This window comes from Pteronotus mesoamericanus, unplaced genomic scaffold (assembly GCF_021234165.1).
Source record: "Pteronotus mesoamericanus isolate MK-2021 breed Mesoamerican mustached bat unplaced genomic scaffold, CSHL_Meso_final contig_163, whole genome shotgun sequence".
Taxonomy (NCBI): Eukaryota; Metazoa; Chordata; class Mammalia; order Chiroptera; family Mormoopidae; genus Pteronotus; species Pteronotus mesoamericanus.
Genome location: NW_026555064.1, coordinates 2,926,968 through 2,954,226, shown reverse-complemented (window position 1 = coordinate 2,954,226; position 27,259 = coordinate 2,926,968). Strand labels below are relative to the sequence as shown.

The 27,259-nt window shown below is 46.5% G+C and overlaps 1 protein-coding gene across 2 annotated transcripts in view; it reads right to left on the bottom strand.

The window, feature by feature from the left end:
• Window positions 1-27,259, bottom strand: part of GATB (glutamyl-tRNA amidotransferase subunit B) — a 72,715-nt gene that overhangs the window by 6,170 nt on the left and 39,286 nt on the right. For both annotated transcript variants that reach the window (XM_054562517.1, XM_054562521.1), the window contains 4 exons: window positions 27,045-27,089; window positions 24,865-25,054; window positions 13,233-13,366; window positions 5,183-5,261 (listed from right to left, as the gene is read on the bottom strand). In XM_054562517.1, coding sequence (XP_054418492.1) covers window positions 5,183-5,261; window positions 13,233-13,366; window positions 24,865-25,054; window positions 27,045-27,089 — 448 coding nt within the window. The remainder of the gene's footprint in view (window positions 1-5,182; window positions 5,262-13,232; window positions 13,367-24,864; window positions 25,055-27,044; window positions 27,090-27,259) is intronic.

Genomic DNA, 27,259 nt, shown 5'->3' with positions numbered 1-27,259 from the left:
ATACAATGGACTACCACTCAGCAATAAAAAGAAGGAAATCTTGCCACTCACACAACATGGATGAACCTAGAGTATTATGCTAAGTGAGATAAGCCAAAGACAAAAACTGTATGATTTCATTTATGTGGAATCTAAAAAAGAAAATAAATGAACAAACTCACAGATACAGAGAACTGATGGTTGCCAGATTTGGGGTGAGTGGGGATACGGGTGCAAAAGGGGAAGGGATTAAGAAGTACAAATTGGCAGTTATAAAAACAGTCACGGGGAGGTAAAGAACAGCATAGCAAATATAGTCAATAATACTGTTGAGAACTACGTTTGGCGTCAGGTGGGCACTAGACTTACTGGGGCCATGATTTTGCAAGATGTCTAATCACTATGTTGTACACCTCAAATGAATATATTTAATGTCAATTACAATTGAAAAAAAAAATCACCACATGCAAAGCAAATGAAGGGGAAGGTGCTTGGAGTCTCAGCAGGGCTCTAAGTTTTCCCCAATCTGGACAGAAACAAATTACGAATATTTATCATGGCTACGATGGCCAGGTGCCTTGGGCCTGGCTGTCGGCCCACAGGGCCTGGGGTCAAGAGGTGCCTTTGGTGGGTCCTGCTACATCCTCTCTGGCCACCCTCGAACAGCCCTGACTGCTCAGGGAAAACCTGTCCCTCCTCTTAGGAAAAATATGGAACATATGTGCCTCTATCTCGATTTTTCAAATATTCATCCAGCTTAATAATGAGCAAGGCACTGCGAGAAGGGCACAAAGGTGCGTAAGATCTTCCTCTGCCCACAACACACTTACTGATGGAGTGTGAGCACCACAGGAAGGGGCAACGGAACCGCCCATAACACGGTCATTCTTGGGGCCGCCACAGCACGTCTGACAAGTTTCTCTGTCCCTTCCCTGACATGTTTTTCTTGAATTAAGACTTAATATTTTAAGCCTTAAACTTATAGCATTGTTTCTAATTATAAAAGTTCATACATGATCACTATAGAAAATAAGGAAATACAGAAAAGATAAGAAGAAATCACCTGTATTTCCATTCCGGCAAGATAACCAATGGTAGTAGTTTGGGGTTTTCCCTTCCCATCTTTTTCTTTGTTTTGTAACACAGTTGTGATTGTAATGTATATACTGACCTGCTTTCGTTTCACTTATTAAAATAAGTGCTTTCTTATATTAATAAAAGATTAATGTCCATCAAATATACTTATGATAATTAAATTATCCCCTAGTGGTAGGTGTTTAGATCAGTGTTCATTTTGTTCATCTCTATAGTGTCCTAATAAAGTTCCTAGCTGAAAATGTCCAACACTCAGGAAGAGAGTGGAGGTCTCAAGAAACTCCGTATCTCTGGCTCAAAGCGACAGTCACCTGCGAGGACTTGCTCATAAAGACTCTATGCAGCAACCCTTTACAGGAAAGGGAGACGGGGAAGCCCAGCAGGCACAGCCTTGCCTCGGCGCGCCTGCCCGTCTCAGGGCCTGCTCCAAGGCCCGCGGCACTTCTGCTTTTCTGCTACAGCACCTGCGGCTGAGGGCGCAGGGCAGGTCTGAGCAGGTCTCGCCTGACACTCATGTGGTGGGGACCCAGCGGCTCAAACGCTGGCCGGCTGTGCCTGAGGCAGCTTGGGGATCATTGCCAAACCACACACACCACGCAGATGGAAAAGCAGGGCAAGGCCAGGGCGCTTTTAAATGCAGAGAGACTGGCTGCTCCCTGAGAAAGATTGGGGGACAAAGGAGGAACACTGTAGAAATACATCTCAGTGGCCTCCAGGAACAAATGGGAACCTGGTGGCTAAACTGTTCTCTACTCTTGGCATTAGAACACATCAGCTTATTAACATCCCAAACTAGTCTAGTGGCCACTATCAGCTCTAGGCCCCCGGGATGACACAGCGGGCTCCCCTGGTGCAACCCTCTGCTCGCCGCTACAGAAGACAGGCTGCGCTTTGCGCTGGAGCCCTGCAGGGTGGGAGCCCCTGGCGGGGGCGGCCGGCCTCTGCAGGGCTCCCTCCCCCGGCCCTCTTGCAGAGATGGCAATGGCCTCTGTTGCTGCCAGCCTCCTGCTGCAGCACAAATCCTCAGCTTCTGTCTGTGTTTAATCGCCACCCTGGGAAGTGCCATCAAAGTACAAATGTTTCTGGCCAAACATGCAGCTCCCAGGCCCTGCTGCTGCCCGCCTGATACAAACACACACCCGGAACAAGGATCTCCCAGCGCGGCGCTGGCCGCGTGTATCCATGAATGCCTGCCGAAAGTAAGGCGTATCGCAGACTGGGAACCCCTGATTACAGCTGACCACCACGGAGGCAGCTCTGAAACGGGGACAGAAACTCGGCCCTCAGTTCCCCGGGGCCGGAATTCACACATCTTCTTACCTACTACCCAAGTGCTTCTCTAGCTAAAGCTATTTTTAAAGTATCTGGAAGGACAGATGGAAGGAAAGCAGGCAGGTCCCTCATGTATCCTGGGGGCTTTCGGGGTCAGAGCACGGAGGAAAGACCTGTTCAAGGGCGACGGCAGGGAGGGGGCTGTGACTGTTACAGGGAGGGGCATCCCTTCTAGTCCACGGCAAGTAATGGTGGAAGGCCGTCCTTCTAGAAAGGAACAAACGTCAACCCAAGACCCTAAGAGAAGCCGGGCAAAGGAAAATGTGCAAAGGACTGAAGCACTGAAAGGGAGTAAAACATACAATCATTGGTATGCATGACGTAAAACTGTCTACAAAGGATTTTGCTGATTTTTGTTTAAAGCAGACCTCAAAGTAGACAAGAGGAAGTGACAAAATGAAAGATAAAAAGCTCATGATAATTTCAATAGATATACTGAAAGCATTTGACAAGAGACAACATCCATCTATAATGAAAACTCTCAAAATGGGTTTAGAAGGAAAGTACCTCAACACAATAAAGGCCACACGACTACCCAACAGCTGATGTCCTACTCAAAGGTGAAAAACTGAAAGTCTTTCCTCAGGGTCAGGAACACGAGAAGGATGCCCACTCTTGCTACTTCTAGTCACGTAATACTGGAAGTCCCAGCCACAGCAGTTAGGCAAGGAAAAATAAATAAAAGGCATCCAAACTGGGAACAAAGAAGTAAAACAATCACTATTTGTGGATAACATGAATTTATATGAAGATGACCTTAGAAGATCCACCAAAAAACTGTAAGAAATAATAAATACAGTAAAGTTGCAGGATACAAAATCAACATGCAAAATCTGTTGCATTTCTATATACTAACAGCAAACTATCAGAAAGAGAAATGAAGAAAACCAATCCCATTTACAATTGCAACAAAAGGAATAAAACACCTAGAAATAAACAAAGGATGTGAAAGATCTATACACTGAAAACTATAAGGCAATTCTGAAAGAAACTGAAGAGACAAAAATGGAACCATACTCCATGTTCATGGACTGGAAGAATTAACGTTGTTAAAACATTCATATTACCCAAGGAATATACAGATTCAATGCAATTCCTATCAAAATATCAATGGCATTTTTCACAGAACAACAACAACAAAAAATCCTGAAATTTGTAATGGTCCCTTAGAAGACTGTAGCAGCCAAAGCAATCCTGAGAAAAAAGGACAAAGCTGGAGGCATCACATTCCCTGATTTCAAACTATACTACAAAGCTATAGTAATCAAAAAAGTTTAATACAGACAGATACAAAGATTTTCAAATTCTACCACCTTGAAATAACTACCATTAATATTAGATGAATACTATTCCAGGCATCTTTCCATACATATGTACCAACTGAAGAATGGATTCTTTATTTTAAAAAATACCTTTTTTCCCCCCCACCAGAATTCAGAAAACAAAAAAGAAAAACAAAACACAAAACTACCAAGGCAGTGATAAATAAGGGAGATTTCCTCAGGCAGCACGCCAATGACACCTTTCCGATCAGACTCTTGTTTTCTTCTGGCTGCCTTGCAAAAGCCAGGGTTCACTTCACCTCCCTCAGACACGCTGGAAATTTGTTTGGAACCCAGCTGTCAGCACCTTCCAGCATTTTCCATTTCTTCTACTGAAGGTATCATATGCACTGCACTGTTTTTTTTTTCTTTTCTTTTTCTTTCTTTTTTTGGCAGGGCAAGATAAGTGGAAAGGGGAAGATGTTTTCCCCCTCATTTCGAATGCTGCAATTCATGTGTTCTTTTATATACATACAGATATGCCCTGCCCTTGGGCCATCCAATCTTTCTGCTACTGCTGAGCAATGTCATAAACATTTGTATTCTTCCGACACCCAGGCAGCTGAAACCCTTTCCTAAGTGTGGCGAGGGCCCTGTGGTTGACAGCCTCGCCTGGTGGTGGGTACACAGAGCCTTTATTAGTTCCCGTCTCCAGTTTCACAGTGAAGAAGCCGGCGTGTGCTGCACGGTGCCTCACAATTAGCCAAAAGCAGCCACTTTCCAAAGCCTCCCTTTGTGATCTACCACTACTGTCGGTGTGTATAAATATTAAATGCAAAAGGCACCATTAAAATAGCATTAAGTTTCTGGTGGATGCACTGACAGATGCAGACATCTGAGGTTGAGATCAGGCGGCCGCCTTGGTGTTCTTTATCCTCTGGGTCCTTATCTGTCTGAGTTTTCAGGATTCCAGGAATCGTTCATCTCCCTAAGACTGTGAGGCGGAGGTGGGGATGAAGCACAGGCCACCTTGGATGATGATGCTGTTTTTCACACACACTGGGTACGTGTGTAAAATTTTCTCCAAGTTCACGTGAGGCAGGCTGTCTGACCTCACCCTCGTTGCTGAAAGACTGACTTTCAGGGGCAACCACACAAGAAAAAATGAGCCCCTGCTAAGAGGGAGGACTAGAAGGCTGGGAGGCAGTTGGAAGCCCTGGAACTTCAGGGCCCAGACTTTTTACATAAACAAATGTTTGGGAAACATTCCAGGCAAAGCCAAACAAGAACTATTCCCTCAGGTCAGCAAAGATGAGAAGCAAATCACCTGCCCAGCTCATGCTGGTTTTATTTCATTTGCTAAATAAGCCATTTCTACCTTTCAGGACAAAAATAGCATATACAAGCATTTAGCACTTCAATTATGAAATTCACTTAGTGATGGCATTTGCGTTTGACATAAAATTTTTACTGGATAGCAGAGCAGCCAGAAGCTTTGGGAAGTGTGGACATACCTGTTTGGCTGCGGCTGAAGAAATGGCTTTCCTGTCCAGCAGGTTGAGAAGCTCGGCCAGCGCAGAGGGCGTGACAGGACTAGCAGCCCCCAAAAGGAGAGAGAAGACATTTTCATTTCACACTGTCAGCACATCCCTTTACAGTAGTTCAGGACTGGAACACTTGATTTTATAGGTTTAAATAATTAAACCCCCACCCAGCAATGAAAACAACAGGCCAAATTGTGTTCTACTTTATCCATCTATTTTGTATTTTAGGATGTAACAAATTTTTGTGAGTGGTGTTTTTCTTTGTTTTACCACCCAACAATAACAGCTGTTTGGCAGAAGTTGTAGCAACTGCTCAGTTTAATTAGTCAAAGAAAGGAGGTGGCTCCAAAATTCATGAACCGTGACACAGAAAGAAAAAACCCAGTAATTACATATTTTCAACGGAAAGATCAGCCTAAAAACTACATGAGACAGAACAGCTAACAAGGTCACTTTTTTGAGTGTTTCCGTGCAAATATAAATTCTTTTTCATTGTGCGAGCTTTTGTTTACGGGAGCCCAAGGACGGCCCACCACGTCGTTAGCCGCCCCCACGGGCCTCTCTGGAGACTGCTCTCCCTGCAGGCCCACGGCAGCCTGTGGCACGCAGAAGGGCCCCGAGTTCCTCATCTGTGCTCGTGGGCCATGATTTGTTTACCAAGTTTCAGAGATATAAAGGCCAAGGATCAAACAAACACATAAAATGTCATTAATTCACATTCAGGGGTAGGAGCTGGGGAGTGGTAGTGAGTGCCTAGATGAATCAAAAGCCAAGACTGACTAACAGATTATTTCTTTTAAAATACACGGTTTTGCTAGTTGCAAACACATACAGCAACTAGACTAATGAAACGCTGTCTGTCTGAGGTCATTAGGGGCTGGTTTTAAATAGCTAGGAACAACTTATACATAGCACATTAGTGTGTCTGTAAATGAAAGCTTCCAAAACACTCAATGCCACTTGGAAACGCCTTCTGTTGAAGTCTCAGTTGCCATCGTTCACTATTAATTTCTTGGTAAGCTCTTATATAATAAAAAGGAAACCACTGCTTGGCCCCTGCCACTTTCGATGAGTTTCAAACTAATCAAGCGCAAGTTAAGCAGGTATGCCCGCTGTGGTCTGGTACGTACGGTGAAACCTCGTTAGGGGTGTTCATTCAGGACAGCTAACGCACCGAGGCACACATCATCTTTAAAGTGCCCTTTGTCCTAAACTGTGTAAGGACAAAGGTCATTCCAAGTGGAAATTAGGTTTGGAGAGTATCTGCTGTTATTAAGCTGGTGCCTGGAATATCTGTGAAGCGTGCCGACAAACTCTTGGCGACAGGAGGGGCAGCGGTCTGGGGAGGGAACGGAGACCCTCTCCCCACCTCCCACCCTCACTGCCAAGCAACATGGAATCAGGTTTTTTTGTTGTTGTTGTTGTTTGTTTTTTAAATGCAGGTTTCTGGGATTTTCTGCAATTCTAGAAAACACGATGGCCAATTAGAGTGTATACTGTATAGAACCCTAACCAGCATCAAGGTTGGGCCAGGTTTCTAGAGCATGCAAAAAAAAAAAAGAGTCCCCACTCCCATATGAGTTGACAGTATAAGGGATGTTGGGACAGAAAGAGAACATAACATAATTAAAAATACTTTGCCCTTCATCTAATGACCTTAACTCATTAGTTAGGTCATAACTTCACACTATAAAACATCTCCCCTGACCTAACAGCCCTTGGGATTTCTCCATCATCTTTTTATACCCATGATGCTTGACGCATAGGAGGTCAGTAGTATTTGTGTCATGGGATCCTTGCCCCCAACAGGGATATCTGGTTTTCTGCACGTGCCAGTTCCGGATATGCCAGGGCTAACCTGAAGTGAGGCGATGGCAAAGACCAGTCCCCGTCTCACTCGATCTGACAGATGCCACTTATCAGATGAGCACATAAATGTCAGATACAGAGCACAATGGCAGCCAAAGCACCAGCAACTAGTTTGCTGCTGTCAGATAACAGGAGTTTCTGGACAGTGAGCGCATCTCCCCTGAAGGGCAATCTGACACCGAAGGCCTAAGCTCTGTGCGCCTGTCCCCAGCCCCGAGGCCAGCGCACCTACAGGGCAGGGAGAGTGGGCTATTTCACATCTCCCCACCTCGCCCAGAGCCCTTTTAGGGTCACAACTCCATCTCCAGCTTGGACTGTGGGGACAGACACCTCTACAACCGTGACCTGGCTAAGCTGTGCTTGAGAAATGTGCTGCCCACCTCAATCCCCAAGCCCATTTTGGGCCCGCAGCGCCGCCCTCCCCCCACCCCGCTTCTGGTAAGGTGGGACGCAAGAAGCCCCTGGAGGAAGACACTGGGACTGGACATCCAGGGGGCCACTGCTGCTCAATATCCCTTTCGTCTCCCTAATGTCACAGCACCCTGACCAGCGCCCCGACTGAGGCGGCTGGTCTCCTCGGGGCGCATACCTCACCTTCCACTTCATTAGAACATCAGCTGATGCAGAACCCAGACCCTCCACAGGCGCCCGCCTCCTCTTCCGTCAGACAACCCCCTGCAGCCGCGCTCTCGATCCCACCCCTCGCCACTCCTCAGAACCCCCCTGGACCTGGACGCCTGCCTCCTCTCCTGGGGCTTTAACCCCACACCGTTACAACTGCTGAGATCTGCTCTGTCTTGAAAATGCCTCCAAGTGATCTTGCGGTCAGTTGCTTCTGCATGGTTTTGTACCTTATTTCTTGCCCATAAAGATCTGGCATCAGTAGCTACTACTGACCCTTGTCAGCACATGGTGTCTGGATTCTAACCCTATACCTAAAGCTGTTCTGTTAAAAAATCCCCTCCCCTCGCTGTGTTGCTGAAGGTCCAGCTTTCCCCCATCCTGCTGCACCGCATGGGCTACATCAGACCCCCTTGTGAAAATCCTCGCCCTGGGCCTCCAGGGTCTCTTCCTCCTCCTTGACTGTGCCTCCTCTACTTCCTGCCTGCTAAGGACGTGCACGCCTGGCCTCGTGCTGCGTTCTGTGGTCCCCGGGCTTTATTCCCCTCAGTCTGGTAGAGGAGGGGGCGCTTCTCTTCTCAAGACTGTCACTGCTTGTTGAATTCTCTCTGCTCACGGAATTCAAGCACCTCTGGAGAGGCCCCATCACAACCCAACATGTTCTAAATGAGTCCACACTTCTCAGTTAAAGTCTGGAGTCTCCGGCCCCTCCTCAGCCACCTTCCCACGCTCCACCCTCTGACAGGTCTCATCTGCTCCCACGTTCCACTTGCACCTGCCTGTGTGTTTGCATTCCCAGAGATGCCATGTTCAGATTGGCCTGAAGATTTTTCCACGTGCTGCTCCTTATGCCTGGAACACTGTTATCCAGAGATTTCACCTGAGCACCCTACACACCCTGTGCTCAGGTCTTAGCCTTGCTGCTACCTTTCTTTCTCAGAGCACCTGACCCGCTGCTCTGTAACCACCAGCTTCTAGGCTGTCAGCTCTGAAAGCAGAGACGGCGTCTGTCACATTGACTGGTTCTCCCCAGGCCTCACACAGCACGGTCTGAATTAACATGTGCTGAATAATGAACAAATGCGAATGCCCAGATCTTTACCTCCCACGTACCTGCCAACTGCAGATCCACATGTCGGGCTGCCTGTTGGTTATCCCCATGAGGGGGCTATCTGTTCTACTGGCAGCTCCAGCTCAGCATGTCCAAAAAGGAACGTGGTACCCCTTACCCTGTCCTTCTCAACTTAGTCCTTTCTGTTCCTCCCACTGCCCAAGCAGGAGGTGCTGATATGAGATGACTGCTCTCTGTCAGCTCCTCTCGCATTAGTCCTGCTGTCGATTACCCTTTATTGACCATCTTCTTCAATAAAGGTCTCTATTTTTCATATTACATGCCTGATACCTTATGGAGAGACTTCCTATAAGTGAAATAATTTGGTATTTGGCTTTCTCTGACTGGCTTATTTCACTCAGCATAATCATCCATGCTGTCTCAAAAAGTGAGATTTGCTTCTTTTTATGGCTGAGTCATATTCCATGGGTGAATGTACCACCACTTTTTTATCCACTCATCCACTGAGTGGACTGGCTATTATAAATAATGCTGCCATGAACTTAGGGGTGCATATACCCCTTCTAATTAGTGTTTTCAGGTTTCTGCAAATAAATCCTCAGAATTGGAATCACTGGGTGATAAGGCAGTTCCAGTTTTAGTTTTTTTGAGGAAATTCCATACTGCTTTCTGCAGTGGCTGCACCAGTCTGCATTCCCACCAACAGTGCACGAGGGTTCCCTTTTCTCCATATCCTCGCCAACACTTGTTTGTTGATTTACTGCTGACAGTCATTCTGACAGGTGTGAAGTGATATCTCATTGTGGCTTTAATTTTCATCAAGATTTGCTTTATATATTTAGGTGCTCCATTTATGTTGGGTGCATAAGTGTTTACTAAGGTTATATCCTCTTTTTGGATTGCTCCCTTTATTATTATATAGTATCCTTTTTTTGTCTTACTATAGCCTTTGTTTTAAAGTCTGTTTTGTCACATATGAAGTACTGCTACCCTGGCCTTTTCTTTTTCATTTCTATTTGCATGAAATATCTTTTTCCATCCCTTTACTTTTAGTCTGCTGTGTATCTTTTGTTCTGAGGTGGGTCTCTTGCAGACAGCATATATATGGGTCTTGTTTTCTTATCCATTCAGCTACTGTATTTCATACGTCTTTTGACTATAGCATTTAAGCCATTTACATTTAAAGTGATTATTTATAAGTATGTATTTATTACAATTAACTTTTAACCATGTCCCCCCTGCCTTCTCCTTAAAGAAGATCCTTGAACATTTCTTGTAATAATGCTTTGATTTAATGAACTCCTTTAGCTTTTTCTTGTATGGAAAGTTCTTCTTTTCTCCTTCAATATTAAATAATAGCCTTGCTTGGTAAAGTAGTCTCGGTTGTAGGTCCTTGCTTTTCATCATTTTGAGTATTTCATGTCAAGCCCTTTTTCCCTGAAATGTTTCAGTTGAGAAATCAGATGACAGCCTCGTGGAAGCTCCCTTGTAGGTAACTGCTTTTCTCCTATACTTTTACAATTTTGTCTTAAAACCTTTGGCCGTTTATGATGTGTCATGGTGCGAGTCTCTTTGAGTTCATCTTATTTGGGACTCTCTGCACTCCCTGGGCTTGTGTGTCTTTTTCCTTCACTAGGCTAGGGAAATTTTTGGTCATTATTTCTTCATATAGGTTCTCAACCCCTTGCTCTCTCTTCTTCTGGTATCCCCTATGATGCAGATGTTGTTACACCTCATGTTGTCCCAAAGGCCCCTTAAACTCTCACTTTTTAAAGTTCTTTTTTCTTTTTGCTGCTTGGATTGGGTGTTTTCTGCTACCTTGTCTTCCAAATCGCTGATGCAGTCCTTTTCTTCATCCAACCTACTGTTTATTCCTCCTAGTGTATTCTTCATTTCAGATATTGTATTCTTCATTTCTGATTGGTCTTTTTTTATGGTTTCTCTGTCCTTTCTCATGCTGTTTTAGTTCTCACTAAATTCCCTGAGCATCCTTACAACCATTTTTTGAACTCTGTATCTGATAAATTGCTTGATTTCATATCATTCTGGAGATTTCTCCTGTTCTTTCATTTGGGGCATGTTTGTCTTCCACTTTGGCTGCCTCTTTGTGCTTGTTTTTATGTATTAGGTTGATCTGCTACATGAGCTGCTCCCAGTCTTGGTAGGGTGGCCTTAATGTAGTAGGTGTCCTATGGGGCCCAGTCTCCTTGATCACCTGAGTAGGGTGCTCTGGTTCCTTGTGTGGCTTATGGGCAGCACTTTCCTGTAGTAATTGAGTCTTGATTGCTATTGGCCAGTTCGTGTGAGGGGTCGACCCTCAGGCTGACTGTGAAGATCAACCCCAACTATGGTGCATGAGCTGCTGTGTGCAGGTGTTGACCACACAAAGCAGAATCTGCCTCAGCAAGGTTTGGTACCTGCTGAGATCTCCCTTTGGATATGCTGCTTGTGAAGTTTATTGGTTCCTACTCTGATGTCTCCTGAAGCTGACCATTGGGTGTATTTGTTCTGGGGCTTCTTGGGAGGGACTCTGGTGCAGCCCAATGTCAGACACTGCCTGTAACTGGTCCTGAGCAACCTGTTTAGATCCATAAAGCAATCTACAGTTTGTGGCTGTCTCTGCTGGGCCTGGATGTGTACGGGAAGGACCAAGCTGCACACCAAGACCAGCTTTTACCAGCAGCAGGCCCAGGCGCAGGTCAGCAAGAGTCCCAGGGTACCCTGAGATCCACCTCCACTTGTCTGTTAGGCTCAGTTGCTGAAAGAGCCTCTGGTCATACTCAAGTTGCATGAGACAGGCTCTAAGTGAGTCACCAGATATGGGCAAGTGGTGTTCACCAGATTGATGCAGGTTCAAACTTGGTGCCAGTGCTGGATCTGAGGCCACTGAGGGTATACCAAGTCTAGCTGCCACCTGCTAGGTGTTTACACACCTTTGTGAGGGGCAGGGTATCAGGGAATCATCAGGTCCAAAGAGACCACGATTTGGCAAGTGAAGGGAGGTCTCTGCATCGGTTGGGCATGCAAAGGAAAAATGGCCCCTGTGCTAGAGCCACACAACTCAGTCTCTCCCAGATTCTGCCAGGAGCTGATCTCAGCAGGACATGGCTGCCAGGGGTGGAAAAGATGGAGCTAGTGGATCAATCTCCCATGACGGGGAGGTGCCGGTCAGGCTTGGGGGAAGGCTGGGGGAGTAGCTCCTGCCCCAGAGCCACATAATTTGGTCTTTTCTTGATTCTGCCCAGATCTCAGCAGGGCAGAGCCACCAGGAAGTCAGGAGGTGAGGCCACCGGAAGCCCAGAGAGTGGGGCTAGTGGATCTCCCATGAGGAGAAGACACCAGTAAGGTTCACAGGAAAGTGGGGGGGAAATGGCCTCTGTCCCAAAACCATACCATTCAGTCACTGACGTTCCCTGAGTCTGCTCAGACCTCTACATCCCTGCTCAGGCAGCTGACTCTCCAGTAGGGTGTGAATTCTGCAGGGTGGGGCAACAGGGTGTCCAGGGGGTGGGGCTATGCATTCCTCCCAGCTGATGTTGTATGGAAGGGAGTGCTCCACCCAAGAATGATGGCATTTGTGGTGTGGGTAAGGGACTCAAGCACAGGGATCCTGGTGGCTATCCCTTTGGCTCTCTCTCCAGAGCCACAAACCCCAGTCTCTCCTCACACAACTGATCTGCTCAGCCCTCCCTTTGCTGGAGCCCAGGGCGAGTGGCTGTGACTGAGATTTTGTGCACTTGCCCTTTAAGAGAGCACCTGTGTCTCTAGTAGACTCCTGTCTCTCCCTGGTGGACAGAATCCCTGCCAGTTTTCAGTCTGATGTTATATGGGTGCCTCTTCCTAGCTCTGGCACTCTGGGCTGTGGAGCCTGGCTTGGGGTTGAGATCCCGCTCTCCTCAGGGGAAACCTCTGCAGTTGAGATATCCCTCCAGAATGTCAGCCACTGCTCGTGGGAGTGGGGCCAGCCCTTTTTCCATCTCTGCCCTTCCTATCATCTTGATGTGGCTTTTCCTGTAAATCCTTGGTTATAAGACTACTCTTTACCTAGTCTTCAGTTAGTTATTCATGTTGATTGCTCTGTATTTTAGTTGTAGTTTCAGTTTGGTCCTGTGAGGAGGCGAGTGTAGCTTCCATCTACTCTGCTGCTGTTGGGTGTCTCCCACTGTCTGTTTTCTTGTAGGTCTGTAGTCCCCTCAAACTTGTAAACTCCTATCTTACTCATACACAGGCCCCAGCACAGTACAAAGGACAGTATGGACAGTCAGAGATTTGAACAAATGAATGCATTTTCAGGTGTGATGGAATTTCTAGAATTTGGAATTCCCAGGGGATGCTTGCCTCTTGTCAGGAGATCTTGAGGGTGAACAGGGAGAGTAATACACTGGCCCTGCCCTATTTCAACTGCTCCTGGACACAGAGTTCATTTACAAAGGAAGAAGAAATCCCGACCCCACTCACCTCTCACTGACGGCAAGGTTCTGTTGCTTTAAAAAACCCAGAAAAATGTTGAGCACCCAACTAGTCACTTTTTTGGGCTCTGCCCTAGTTTCTTTTATCACATTTTGGAAGAACTCCAGTAGGCCAACTTCATTCTGTAAAGAAAGGAAAATTGTATAAAACCTCCAAAAAAGTGAAAGATCAGCATTCAGAAGACAAATCAAACTGCCTACCTTGGACTCCTCTGAGACATTAACTTGTTATTTCCTAAACACGAAGATGTCGCCAGAAAATTCTGATCACTTCCAGTAAATAGCAAGGATTCTTCTATTGTAGTCATGCATTTATATAGCATTTTCTTAAAGGAATGAGCATATTTCAGAGCTGTGACTTTATGGACCAGAGGACAGTGACATTCACCATCCCCTAAACTCACTTCCCTCTCAATGTCAGCCTTGTGTACCCTGCATCCTTCATCCTGGGGCCCATAATGTTTGGCCTGAGTTTACTGTCCTGTCTTCTGCTGGAAGTCTTAGTGACTGCTAGAATAACAAGGAAAGCAAATCAAGAAGAAACAAACAGAATATTCCATCTCTGAAAAACCATGAGTCGTTTATAACTGTGTTCATCTCCACGTCATCCCAAAAGGTGACAAAAGTGGTTTTCCGAAAGAGGAAGAACATGGGTACATGTGACCCACTTAGTCCACATAACTGGTGGAGGGAGCAGCAGCTTCTAGCCTTCTGAATCAAGCTAGGCGCAGCTGACCCTGCCTGTCATTTTGCTCCGTGAAAGCCATAAACTGGGTTGACTTGTCGAGGAGTCTGTTTGAAGACTTTGCTTCCCTGCTCCGAGTTGTCAGCGCCATGGGTCAGGGGCCATGCTGCCTGTTCACACTGTAACTAGAGCTAAGTCAGTGCTGGGCCACGGCAGCTGCTTGGTAGGTGTCAGTAGATGGAATCAATGTCTCCATCACCACAGGTATTTTACAAAATCACATGTGAACACTCATTCTTTATCTTATCATATTTACCTTTCAATATGAGAAGTGCCACCATTATGCACAAGAATAACCCCAAGGCACTCATGCAGGTATACACTATGGCTAAATGCCAGCTCAGATAGATCTGGCAGAACCAAGAAATCTGGCTATGTCTGGCCTTTGTTTTTCAGTAAGAAAAAGAAAAACATGTCCTACTTGCACAGGGGAGGCTGAAGCTTCCAAATGCAGAGGGGACACATTTTAAGCAGATTTCCCCAGCCTGCTGAAATTCAAATCAAACCACTCTTTCCTTGAAATACGAGGTCTGTCCAGAAAAAAGTCCAGCCATTGTTAATATAACGAAAATGGTTTGCATAACACAGATGTAACCTGGCAGCCAGGGACAGTGGACTGGAATGCGCATGAGTGAACAATGATGACATCACTGTATTAGTCTGTGGGGGCAGTAGACCCTAAGTGAGCATATGTACTGTGTGGTCATGGCATTCAATATGACTGAGTGGGAAGAGCAATGAACCTGCATCATGTTTTGCGTTAAGATTGAACATTCCTCTGCGGAAATTATTTGGATGATTCAGAAGGCCACATCTATGGGCGACTAGTGACTGGCAGCTTCATCACGACAACATGCCTGCTCCTGCATCATGTCTTGTGCAGAGTTTTTTGGTGAAACATCAAATCACCCAGGTCACTCAGCTCCTCTATAGCCCAGATTTGGTGCCCTGTGACTTCTGATTTTTCCCAAAACTAAAATCATCTTTGAAAGGAAAGAGATTTCAGACCGTTGATGAGATCCAGGAAAATATGATAGGGTAGCTGATGGTGATTGGAGAACCATGTGAGGTCCCAAGATGATGACTCTGAAGGGGACTGAGCCCTATATACAATGTTTCTTGTATCTTCTTCAATAAATGTCTCTATTTTACATAGTATATGGCCTATGTACAATGTTTCTTGTATCTTCTTCAATAAATGTCTCTATTTTTCATAGTATTTGGCCAGATACCTTCTGGACAGACCTCGTATTCCTTTTTCACTTTATACTATAGATAAGCTCCTCATCTTTGCCCCTTTTGGAGAACTTTCACCAAACAAAAGAACTTTCTGGAAAAAATAAGATACTAGGAAGAAGCAAGACATAGTAACAAAAAGGTTCTGAAATTTTAGCTATTGTAGATTCTGTAATATATACACAGGCACACAGTTGCTAAAGTAGAAATTTCAAAATAAAAAATTCTACATGCCCTTTGTAACAGAAAAATTCTCTGGTGACAAGCCAACTGAATAATCCCGTGATCATCTCTAGAATCTCTTTTCAAGCCCATGCTGTTATTCTGCTCATGCTAAACCAGGGCAGAGGCCACCTCAACAGCCAATGCTTGACTACAGATAAAGGCAGAGGCAGAGAGCATGAAGAGGGAGTTCTGCTTAACTTATGGAAAAGTATTCTAACCTCCATAATGCTGCACAAACCGCTGGGGAAGTAGAAAACTGCTATCCAGCCCAAATCAGACAGGAAGAAACCCTTTGTTCTATCCCAGACTGGCTGGCCGCTGGTGAAAAGAGCTGTCAGGAGAACTCTCTGCCAAGGAAAGGTTTTCTAAATTCACCTAGAAATATTGCGCTTGAACTCGCAGGCTTGGCTGAGTTGCTGGGACGTGATGAATATCTATTCCTCTCCCCTTGGGTGGTTTTTTATTGGATGGATAACTTGGCAAGTCAGATTTCTGTTTGTCTTTTCGTGTCAGTGCTGTGATGAAGCCTCCTGGAGCTGGTCCTGTGCTCCCCTGGAAGAATCCATGGTTTCCGCACACAGCCTGCAGTGGACACGGAAACCTGCAGTCGTGACCGGGCAGCTGCAGATGGGGCCGAAGAAGGCTGAGCTGCCGCCGCCCGGTGATAACGGATCAGTAAAAAGGCACCTATGGGTGCCTGCTCTGCTTCTTTAAATCAGAAGCCAGCTTTTCAGGAAAAAAAAACCCCAAAACATTCTAGGTAAGTTCTTCTTGGTTTTTCTGAGACAGGCAAATGTTAATACACTTGGCACAAATCTCAGCGGTCTCTTGTGAATGTGGCAGGGCAGCCATCTGGTCTTCTCAGAATGACAGTGGGCCAGTAATTCCCTTACATAAAAACCAGAATAAGAGTAAGGCAGAAAGGCCACTGCATTAGGGGACCCTTAGCGTCCTTCTCAAAGGCATCAAGCAAGACTTCAATGTAGCGCTCATCTCCCCTGTACCTTTGGCAGAGACAGAGACAGCTAGAGCAGCAGAGACCAGTGATCCTGTCTTTGGGATAATACCAGACAGTCTTTACAGCTCTACGCCAGGAAGCATCCTTTTCACATTTTATCAAAATTTCCCACAGCATTCAATTACACCAGAGCCAATGCCAGGTCAGCCTCTTAAATGCTCCCAGAACCCTCCTCTGCTAATGGATCTGTCAGCTGGTCGGTGCTGGTGTGAGGCCAGGCGGGGGCATCAGTCACCCCGCCTCACTGCCTGCTCTGGGAAGGAGCCCCGATGTGCCCTGGCATCGGGCCCTGGAGGCAGTGTGCCCCACCACTGCCTTTGCATTCTGCCTTCAGCGATGATAAAATGTCGGAAGACTATCCAGCTGGAATAGGATGAAGGCTGATTTCTCAACTGCCACACCCAGTGAACCTGACAGCAGGGCAGGCATGAGTGGGGCTATATTTAGAAGCTGAATGAAACCGGACAGAGACAGCTTCCCAGGGGCAGATTCAGAGAAGTAGCAGCCCAGAGTGCAAGTCGAGGACCAGCTGGTTACGTGGCGGGCGACCTGGCGGAAGAGCGACCCTAGATCAGCAATTCGGACGAGAATACGTGGGAGACACGGGGACCAGTAGCCAGCCCTGGGGGGAAGCTGCACACGGCTGCTGCTGCAGTTGATATTAATAATAATAAACTTTCACAGCGATTAGTAGGTGTCACACACTGTTCTAAGCGTTTTCTCTATATTAGCTCATTTAATTCCAAAAACGACCCTCGGAGGCAGGTGGCAGAATTTTCTTTTACAAATGAGGACACTGATGCACTAATGCGCAGGAGGTCACAGAGCCTGAAAGCAGTTGAGCTGGGGTTTCGACCTCTGTGGCCTACGCTCCTAACTTTCATGCCTTCCCGGGGCCCAGACTGGGCAGCAGTGCCAGGTGTGAGGTGAAGCAACTTGCTCATCAAAAGAATGCACTTTCCCACCATTTCCTTTATTTTATATGATACCTGCCAGCCGTTCAAATGTTCTTAACATATTAAAAATGTTGCAAAGGCCCTTGGCAATTGGCTTAGAAATTAGGAGAAAATGGCAAGTTCACTTCCTGCCTTTGCCAATGCACACAAGACTACATGGAACTCTGCTGCGGCACGATGCACATCTGCTCCCAGGCCACGGAGGAAGAGGGCGGCACTGCCCTCCCGGGGCCCAGAGCTCCCCCGGCCTTTCTGCTGCGTCCCCTCTGCACCCTCTCCTTAGGGACGTCACAGCGAGCACATCCAAACCAAGACAATGCCCACTTCTGGAATACCTCTGACATTACCAGATAAACCCCATTATCGCTCATAGTTTTGACATTAAGCGTACTGTGTTTCACTACATTCTAACTCCTCCCAAGTGAGGGTCACACGGTGGGTTTACACCTAACCGGGCATAGTCTGCCGGTGGTGGGTGCCACGGGTTGTACAGGAGACCCTCCATCTGTGGACTGAACGACAGTGGCTCCAGCTGGGCAAGGTGCGCACATGCTATGTGTTATTTTGTGGAAGTACAACCACAAACTGCATCCATCTTTCTCTGCTGTGTGGCGGGGTGACAGAGTGCACAGCCACCGAGAATTTCTGGAGACACTGTTAGAAGGCCCAGCGTGTGCATATCAATGGGGGCTCTGTTGTTCCCTCATTATCCCTGTGAATTTGGCCATTCTTAAAATGTGACAAAAACAGAACGCAGACCCACCAACTCTGTGATAAATGGCCCTGGAAATAACACCAAATGGTAGTGTTGGGATGGAAATGAAAGTGAGGCAAGGGGGTCCGAGAGAGCGGTGGCCCGGGCAGAAAACAGAAGTCGTGGCTGGGCTAAGGACTGGGATGCACAGCGGGCCGTGGCTGGGATCTGTGCTGCAGATGAATCCGCCGCTGCTTTTGGTGGAAACAGAGCCGACTGTGGACATTTCAGTGAGCAAACCGGAAAAGAAATGACTCATCAGAGGAGCCTACAGTGGGGAAAAACCAAAGGTAGTCAGCTGGTGGTGTGAGGCCTGCGGAGAAGATGCCATTCCCCCTGGAGTGTGTCAGGAGGAAGCCGGAAGCCAGAAGCCAGAACCGTCACTGCCACTTTCAAGACCATAAGGATCTGCAGAGGCTCTGAAATCGACCCAGCAACACCCAGGGTGCGCCCTCTAGATTGTCTCAACAAATACACAGCTAGAGGGTTCTGTAGTCCTGATTTGGTCCCCACAATTTCCACCCCTCGGTCATGTTCCCAGCAGGGCCTGGGAACCCCTAAAATCTGAGCAAAACTCTGATCCTAACAATTTCACTTGTGCTGTTTCCCCAGCAAAGCTGGGAAGCCCCCGAGTGCAAGGCCGAGTCCCATGCAGGGCGCGCGCTCCCCCAGAGCTGAGTGTGAAAATGAGTTCACATTCTCTGATGCAGTGACCCTAAGGGAGATGTTGAGGGGAGCCAGCTCGGACATAGTAAGACTTGCCCCTGGATAATCGAAATTCATATACTTTAGGAAGTAAAAATTGACAGCAGACAGGAATAGTTAGATGGCTACATATGCAAAAATGGGCCACAAAAAAACACGTCATCAAGAAATCAATCCTGACTGTAATCACATTTCAATGTCCTTAAACACACTGCCGTCCAAGGGGCCCCCGCGGAGGGAGCGAGCATTACTCAACAACGTCTCTGTCAGCTGCCCCCCGGAGGAAAGCGTGCCGTGTGCAGGAGCCCAGGCTTTAGGATGGATTAGAGACAGAGCACCCGGGGGCTCCCAGCGTCAGGCACTCGGGACCTTCGCTCCCCCCTGCACTTTGTTCCCGCGCACAGGTCCCTGCAGGGTCAAACGGCACTGAGCCCAGCGGATCCTCACCTCCGAAAGCCCTATGACACATCTGAAACGGACTGTTGGTTTTGCAGGGGTTATGCTGAAGATGTGAAGATGCACCTTTTTATTCAACTTTACCAGAACAAAATACTGGTTATTTTTCCAGTGAATAGACTGAACATGAAAGCATCCAAAATGGGCAGGCAGCGGATGCCATGTTATACAATGAAGAATAAAATCAATTTCGAAAATTGCATGGAGCTGACATAGGGTGGGAGATGATGCTGACCAAATGTATTTTCCTTCAGTCATTAGAGGGTGAGTCCTTTGCATCTCAGTAGGTTTGGGCAGTCTAACACCAGTCAATAGTGTTTCAGATGCTTTTTCAAACTATTAAAGTAGCACTGCCTATGGGATACACAGGTATTTACCTAGGAAAATTATTTTATAGGCAATTCATCCAGAAAAAAACCCAGGCCATTTCAAGCTTACTAGAGACTTGAAGCAAAACTCTTGGAAAACAATCCATTTAACAATCAACCACACTCATGATATCTTTCCTGTTTCTTTGCTCCTTGGAGACACCTTAACCTTTTCTATGATGTCAGAAACAAAGATTATGACTTTAAGTGGGGAATAACCAGCTGGGGAGAAATGAAGTTGTTCAAAGACTACTGACTACACGTCTCGAGGCTGCACCCAAAGACAGACAGAACATGTGGCGGCACGGGTCGCCGATGTGGCCACGGGGACTTTCCCTGACTCTCTGCCCCACCTGGCTCCCTATGCATTAGCAGTGCTGTTCTCTTGGGCAGCGTTTTCTTGGGAGTCTGCTTGGCCGTATTTTGACTTCTTTTTAGATTCAGTGAGGGCTCTTCTGTATCTATTATCTTTGGGGAAAGTAGATCATTCCCTTCTTCCTTCAGCTGGGGAAGCTACGGCTCCGGCTACCTCGGCAGAGCCCTGCCCCCGCTCCTAAGTGTCAGAAGTGAGACCTGGAATCAGGAGTATCTATCCCTTAGTCAGTTTTAATCCCCTGCCCTGGCGGGGGGGGGGGGGCTACTCAAGGGAGTTAAAAGCAACGTGGAAAAGAAAAAAGCTCTTACATTTGACAATAGCAAAGGGCATGTGGCGAGGACAGCAGGCTCTCAAAAAACGTTAAGCTGGGATGCTATGCCTTTCCTTCTCTGTGAACTCCCACAACGGAGGAGACTGAAACCTTCTATTGGCTTCATACACAGCGAGTCACCCTGTAAGCTCATACCCGTTCCTTCCATGTGCTGAGCCACGTGATGTGAGGGTCCAGGCCAAATCATCCCACACACCCACAAACCCCGCAGACCTCACACACACCCGGCCCTACATGGAGACCCTTCTCAATGACACCGGGAGAAGGCGCCAAGCGCCTACTGCAGGAAGTTTAAGAAACAAAGCTGCAAGAGGAGAGCTGATATTTCTTTTCTGACTGAAGTTTTCTACTTGGAAAATGGACATAATTTCTGCTTTTCCTTAGTGTTGACTGATTTTGACTAAATTTAGCAGACAGCACTTTCTGTTTATTTATAAGGTAGTTAGGAATCTTAAAAACCAAGAGAAGTGGTCAAAAGCTTTAAATGAACTGATGTGCTATGACTGTGCTTCATGAAGCACCAGTGGGATTGATAAAACATTACTGTTAATGAAAGTAAAAATTCTGTCTTCTCTCCAAAACAGCAAAGAACATGAAACGTTCTCTCTACTGGGCACGGCGGCACAACGTAGGTGTGGGCAGGTGGTGGAGCTTAGAAAAGAACGGCCTTGGCCCTGAAGTCAGCCCGGCCCGACCGCGGCTCCCCGCGGACTTGGGAAAGTTACTGAACGCCTTACACGCAACCACTCAACCCCAGAGGTTATGCTTCTTCCCTTGTAAAATGGGTAGAACAACTGTACGCACCCGGAGAGGGTTGCTGGAGGAGAGATTAAGAAGTGGGCCGTTGTAAACCGCAGGGCAGGCTGTAAGTGAATGGCCTGGTTTATGTGCTGCTTAGGCAAATGACTGCAATTTGTTTGCGTTGGCTGAGTCAGGTAAGGCAGGATGCCCCTGAAGACATCGCCCTGGGATTGTTTATTAAGAAAAATGCACATGCACATAATCTTGATCATTCTAATAATTACTCTTGGATATAATGACTCAGAGAAGGACTTGCTATGCTATTAGAATTCTCCCGTTTTCTAATACCTGAAGCTCGGCCTCCACATTTCTGTTCCTTATTCCTTACCTATCAGGTCGGAAGTCAAGGCAATTTGACAAAAGATAGGGAACCAAGGTTAGCCAACTAGGGTGAAGTTCAGGTGGAGCATGACACTTTCTAAGTGGCTCAGGAGAAAAAAAGTTAAAACAGGTATTGGTTGGGAGAGGAACATCAGGATGCTTTGAGAGAGAGGATCAGAACATAGGTTTGATTTAATGTCCTAATGAAGTCAGTTCAGAAAACGAGTCAGAGAGACCACGTGACTGGCATCTGGTCCTGGTGCAGGGCGTGGCCGAAGCAGTAAGCCAGGTCTCTTCACCCAGAGCTCAGTGAGCAGGGCTCATTCCTTGATTTGCTGGTTGTCGCAAGGGCGGTTAATGCATCTGACCTTTAGAAACAGGGGTGCTTTTATGAGGAGCACTGCTTCCCCCAGGACTTCTGTGGGTATTGTCATGGTATCCCATGCATTTACTCATCTGTCCTCCACTCACTGAGCACATATTCACTGACTGCCTCCTATGTGCCAGCCATTGTGGCGGATGCTAAGATACAATATTAGAGTTCCACAAATATCAAGGATAAGCTAGCAATAAATAATTCAGTGCTTACTGCATACTAAAATGACAGGACAAATTAAAGACTAGAGTTAAATTCTGAAGTCATTATTTGGGGGTCAGGCATGTGTGTGCGGGTGGGTGGGTCTGCGCTTTATGCTTCATTTAATAAGCCATGCAAAGGCCCAGTGCGTGGGGCTGGAGCTCTGCAAAGCACACCTCCACCACTGTTATTTATTTAATGAATACTCCTGGGCACTCTTTAAATTGAAAGATGGTTCATTAGATTTGTGCATCTGCCCTTCTCAGCAATCTGCTGTGTTTCTGATAAAGGCAGGAAAAAACACGAACATCTCATTTTGGGTACGTTAGGAGGAACTCAGCTTCCAATGATTGCAAAGTCATAAAGAGCTCAGGATGCCTAATTTCAGGAAAACAATCTGTCTGAATCATTCTCTTCCCATTCCTATTGAGCTCTCTTCTTCCCCATCTCGAAGATTTCAAGTATTAGCCCTTAAAAAAAACACAAAACAAACCCATAAAACCAACCACCTAATAAGTTATTTTCAAGCTATAAAAATAAGCATAGTTTTAAGATATCAAAAAATGAGTCCCTTCAAAAATGGCTCAAAAATCACCTTCTTGAGGGTTTCCTCTTTTGTCCTAATGAAGGCACTCACTGCCCCTCTGGGCTCCCCTTCCACACTGTACATTTACATGCTGCAATCCGCCTCCGGGGCTGGCTCACTGCAGTGTTGTGTGTGTATAAGTAAATTCTTGGAAAGCAAAGAAAACATCTTTTTTTCTTTTTCTTTTTCTTTTCTTTTTAACTTTGCCCTTGTCTCAGTACCTGCTACCTAAGAGATGCCAATAAGAGTGTTGAAGTGAATAGACAGAAAGTAGGTTCCTCTAGAAGGGGCCTTCAAGTATGAAAACATAAACTCATGCATCTGCCACCCCTCAGCAAGCGTTCATTCAAGGCCTCCTGGGTTCTGGCCCTGTGAAGGACAGGTGAGGGGAGCAGGGACACAGACAGGGATATGACAATGGCCTGCCCTCAGAGAATGTGCTACGGGCTCCTCAGGGGCGAGTGCGACAACGCCCCAGAGACGTGCTCAGAAGGGAGCATTGATTTCCAGGCAGTGCCTCAAAGAGAAGTGGCCACACTCACGAGAGGAGATGCAGAAGGGCCCTTTCGCTTCTCTTATGAAGAAAGCTGGTGTACACAAACAACATTTAACGTTCTATTTAGTGGATTCTTCTCAGAAATCAGTCTTAGGGGGAAAAAAATGGCCAAGTACCCTGAGTTCCTCATTCCCCACTGCCAGTGGCGGCCCGTCCACCTGGTGGATCGCCACGTGGGAGCGGGAACCGATGCCTGGAGGCCGAGCGGCCTCAGGTCCCCGGCCTCAGGTCCCCTGCTGAGCTTGGCAGATAGGTCAGGAAGTGCAGGGCCAGAATTTGGCATTTAGTTTTTATTCTGGAATTTATCTGGAGTGGGCTGAAAAGTCAAGTGATCAAGCTGGTGGGGAAGATGTGTAAGACTGAAACTCAAGTTTTGTTAAATTGACCCAGGAAGAACACAGGTTAAGAGGTGGGCGGTACGAGGAACTGACACACGGATTCATGCAAAGGTCTGGCTGGAAGCGCTGCGGCTGTGCTCATCTGTGCTGCGTAACAGAGCGAGAGGACGCAGCCGCCCTTGCCTTCAAGGCGCCGAACGAGATACACCAATAAATAATTAAAATACAATGATAAAAGTGCCACAGAGGTAGGAATAAGATAGACCGGCAGCTTGTAGGAGACAGTGATCAACTCTGTCTAAAGCCATGAAAAAAAAAAAAAAAAAAAAAAAGAACCGTGCCTAACCAGCACTGGTAGTGGAAAAGGCGTTTTCACATGAGACTCCACACTGTAAGTCAAATTAACTGACTTATAGATGGTAAAGAGAAAAATCATTCATTCACCAAACATTCGACAGAGTACTTTGTACCAGAAATGCCTGGGTTGCTGTTATTGAACTGTACAAATTTTCACAAACATATGTATATCCTAACATCCTCAGATACTTATTGTTGGTCAATTAAAATGGAAAAAAAAAATGCAGACTTCCACAGATTCTTCCGCTACACCTAGTCCCTAAAAGATGGAAGCAGCAAAATGCTCCATTTCCTCCTACAGACAAGCAGAAGACAACAGGGACCACACGCTACGCTCACTGGTGCCGTTTCACTTTAATGTCGCCATGACAAAGAAAACTGCAAAGCCCCAAGAAGCTCTGAATCCCCATGCAGGTCTCAGAGGTGTCAGGTTCTCTAATGCCCCCTTCAGACATACCCTCAAGTCTCACAGGACCAATGCTTTTAGTGAGTTTTCAGCACTTCGTGTGGAATGACTGTTTTCTTCTACAATCGGTAAAGTGACGAGCTGGCTTTTGAGAACCTAACTTCTTGCCAGACTCTGTCGTGGTTCAACATGGCTAGAGACTATATACATGGATCTTCTGTTGTCCCACAGACACAGAGGAAACCCCTACTGTCTGAAGGCTCTTCAAGAAGCCTCATGGCTGCTGTGAGCAGCCGATTGTTTCTACACAAAAGAAATGAGATGCGAGATTCTGCTTCAGGTCTGATGAGCATTACAGTTAAGAGCAGTAAGCGAAGGTCAGCGCCCCTTGTTCTGCTCAGGAGCACCTGCCGTACAACCAGCGCAAGCTGCCGGCTCCCTTCACCTGGAGCCCGCTGAACAGCGCTACCCCACCCGCTGAGCTGGTCCGAGTCCTGATGGATACTCACCAGTAAGGTGAGGCTCTGTTCTGGCAGCATCCCGTACTGCTGAATGAGCTTCTCCCGGGTCGCGCTGGGGAGCTCGGGGAGCTGCTCCCGAATCTGGTCAATGTTGATCACCTGCTGTGGGTCTGTGCCCGCAGGCAGAGACGCTGAGTCGTAGAGCAGCAGGGGAGGCAGGTTGGGTTCAGGAATAAACCTAGGCAGGAAGGAGACAGGGCCTGACTCCGAAGTATTTAGTTTAATTTAAAAAAAACAAAAAAACCCCAAAACTATCATCAATATGAAAGTTTCTGTGTATATAGGCCATTTACTTGCAGATATTTTCTAATACCTTCCAATAGCAATGGCGGCCCCTTGTTCCCTAGGAACTGGTCTTTGCACAAGTGTAAACTACAGCTGGAGACACCAATGCTGCCGCTCTCTGTGCTTGTGAACTAGTGATGAGTGAAAAAGGCACAGGGCGGTTCGTGCCACGCTGTGATGTGTAACTGTGGGTACAGTATATATCCATGAGGACATATGACCAAATGACAACGACTTATTAGGGAGAAAGATGACTTCCTCGATTTTAAAATTTCCACTATTTTTAGCGGTATTTGTGTAATAAGTGAAAAGTCAAACAATAAGAAAACATTTTCTTGGGAAGTAGGAGAAATGAGTGGATTTTGCTTAAATAAAAGGTAGAAGCTAGAGGGGAAGGAGGGAGAGAGAGATGAAGCACAGACAGGGGATGGTCAGGGCAGTGGAACTCTTCTGTATGTCACTGTAATACCAGATAAATGTCATTAGACATTTGTCAAACCCAGAGAATGTCCAACATAAGGAGCAAACCCTAATGTACACTATGAATTTCAGTTAATAATAAGGTATCAATTTCAGTCCATCAATTGTAACAGATATACCACACTGCGCACTAATGCAGGATGTTATTAGGGGAAACTGTGGAGGAAGGGAAAGTATATGGTATCTGGCATATACCAAGGAACATATAGGAATGCTCTGTAATTACCACTCAATTCTGCTCAAAACCTAACACTGCTCTAAAAAACAGTTTTTTAAAAATGTGAAGCTACACCATTGCATATAATCTTATGAAACAAAGATGTCCTTCCCTCTGTTTTATTCCAGAATCTATTGTTTTCTCTCTGCTTCTACTTGTCAAAGGGCTTATGCTGGTGCAGGATAATGCAGAACAAACGGTGGCCCCCGAGGTGACAGAGTAGAAGTATAAGCAACCCGTCACCTGGATGGCGAACCAGTGCTATGAATCAGTGTGACTTCTCTAAGTAACAATGAATCCTGTCTATTAACCTGAGGGACTGAGCGGAAACCACTGGTTAAACCAAAACCCTACTCTGCGCTGCGACAGAGAGCAGCAGGAACAGAGTGGGGGCAACACTGGGGGACAGAAAGCCCTTGGGAAGAACAGACTGAACCTAGACGACCACAGTAATGACCACCGTCTCCACTCGGACAGATAGCACGAGAGGGGTCTGGAGGGGAAGTTCACTCTAAAGGTTTACGAGCTGCTTTTTTCCCACATCCTCAAGGACAGGAGCAGCTACATTTACATCTTCCTGCACGTCACCAAGGAAAGGGGGGTTACCCTTAACAACTTCGATGCACAAAACTTCGATCTCTGCAATCTGCTAAATGCAATGGGGAAAAAAACGAAAGGTTCATTTATCTTAAGTCTGCCCTTATTGTTTGCTTTATTTCTGGTCTCATAGTAAGTCCAACCTGTTTAATTTACCAACTAAATAGCATCACCTGAGGTCTGAAGGGCAGTGCCAGGAACACAAACAGCTCTCTCCTCGCTTCTTCCCGCGGGACTGCGGGGCCTTGCTGAATGTGCTGCTGAATGGGAGACTAAGAACAGGCCGGGCCCCACCCTCACTGCCCCCTCTCAGCTCAACTGGAACAACTCTCGCACAGGGGCGAGTGAACGAGTGTCTTCCAACAGCTGAATCCCGTCTAATATGGCACTCCAAGGTGACCACATTAAGGATATATTCTTTCTCTCAGTGTACACTAAGAAAGGAAGTCTAGATTTTCCATCATGCAACAATAATAACAAAAAGTGGTTCTTAAAAAACTACCCAGGATCATTAGGTTGATCTGCAAGTCGATTTGAAATATGCCTCTAACCCCCAACACATAATGCTGCTGACAAGATGAGTAATCACCTGTAGTCTTGTTTTCCTTCTTTGTCTCTCATCGGCACGGTGCACCTATGATCGTTAAGTAAGAAAATGTTAAACAGAGACTGCATGCGACAGCGGCTGGCACACATGCAGAGAGGGGATTCCCTACCCATAAGGGGCGCAGGCAAATTCCAGCTCTTCAGTCTACCTTGGGAGACACTTTATGACTACATTAAGAAATAATATCAAAAAAGAAA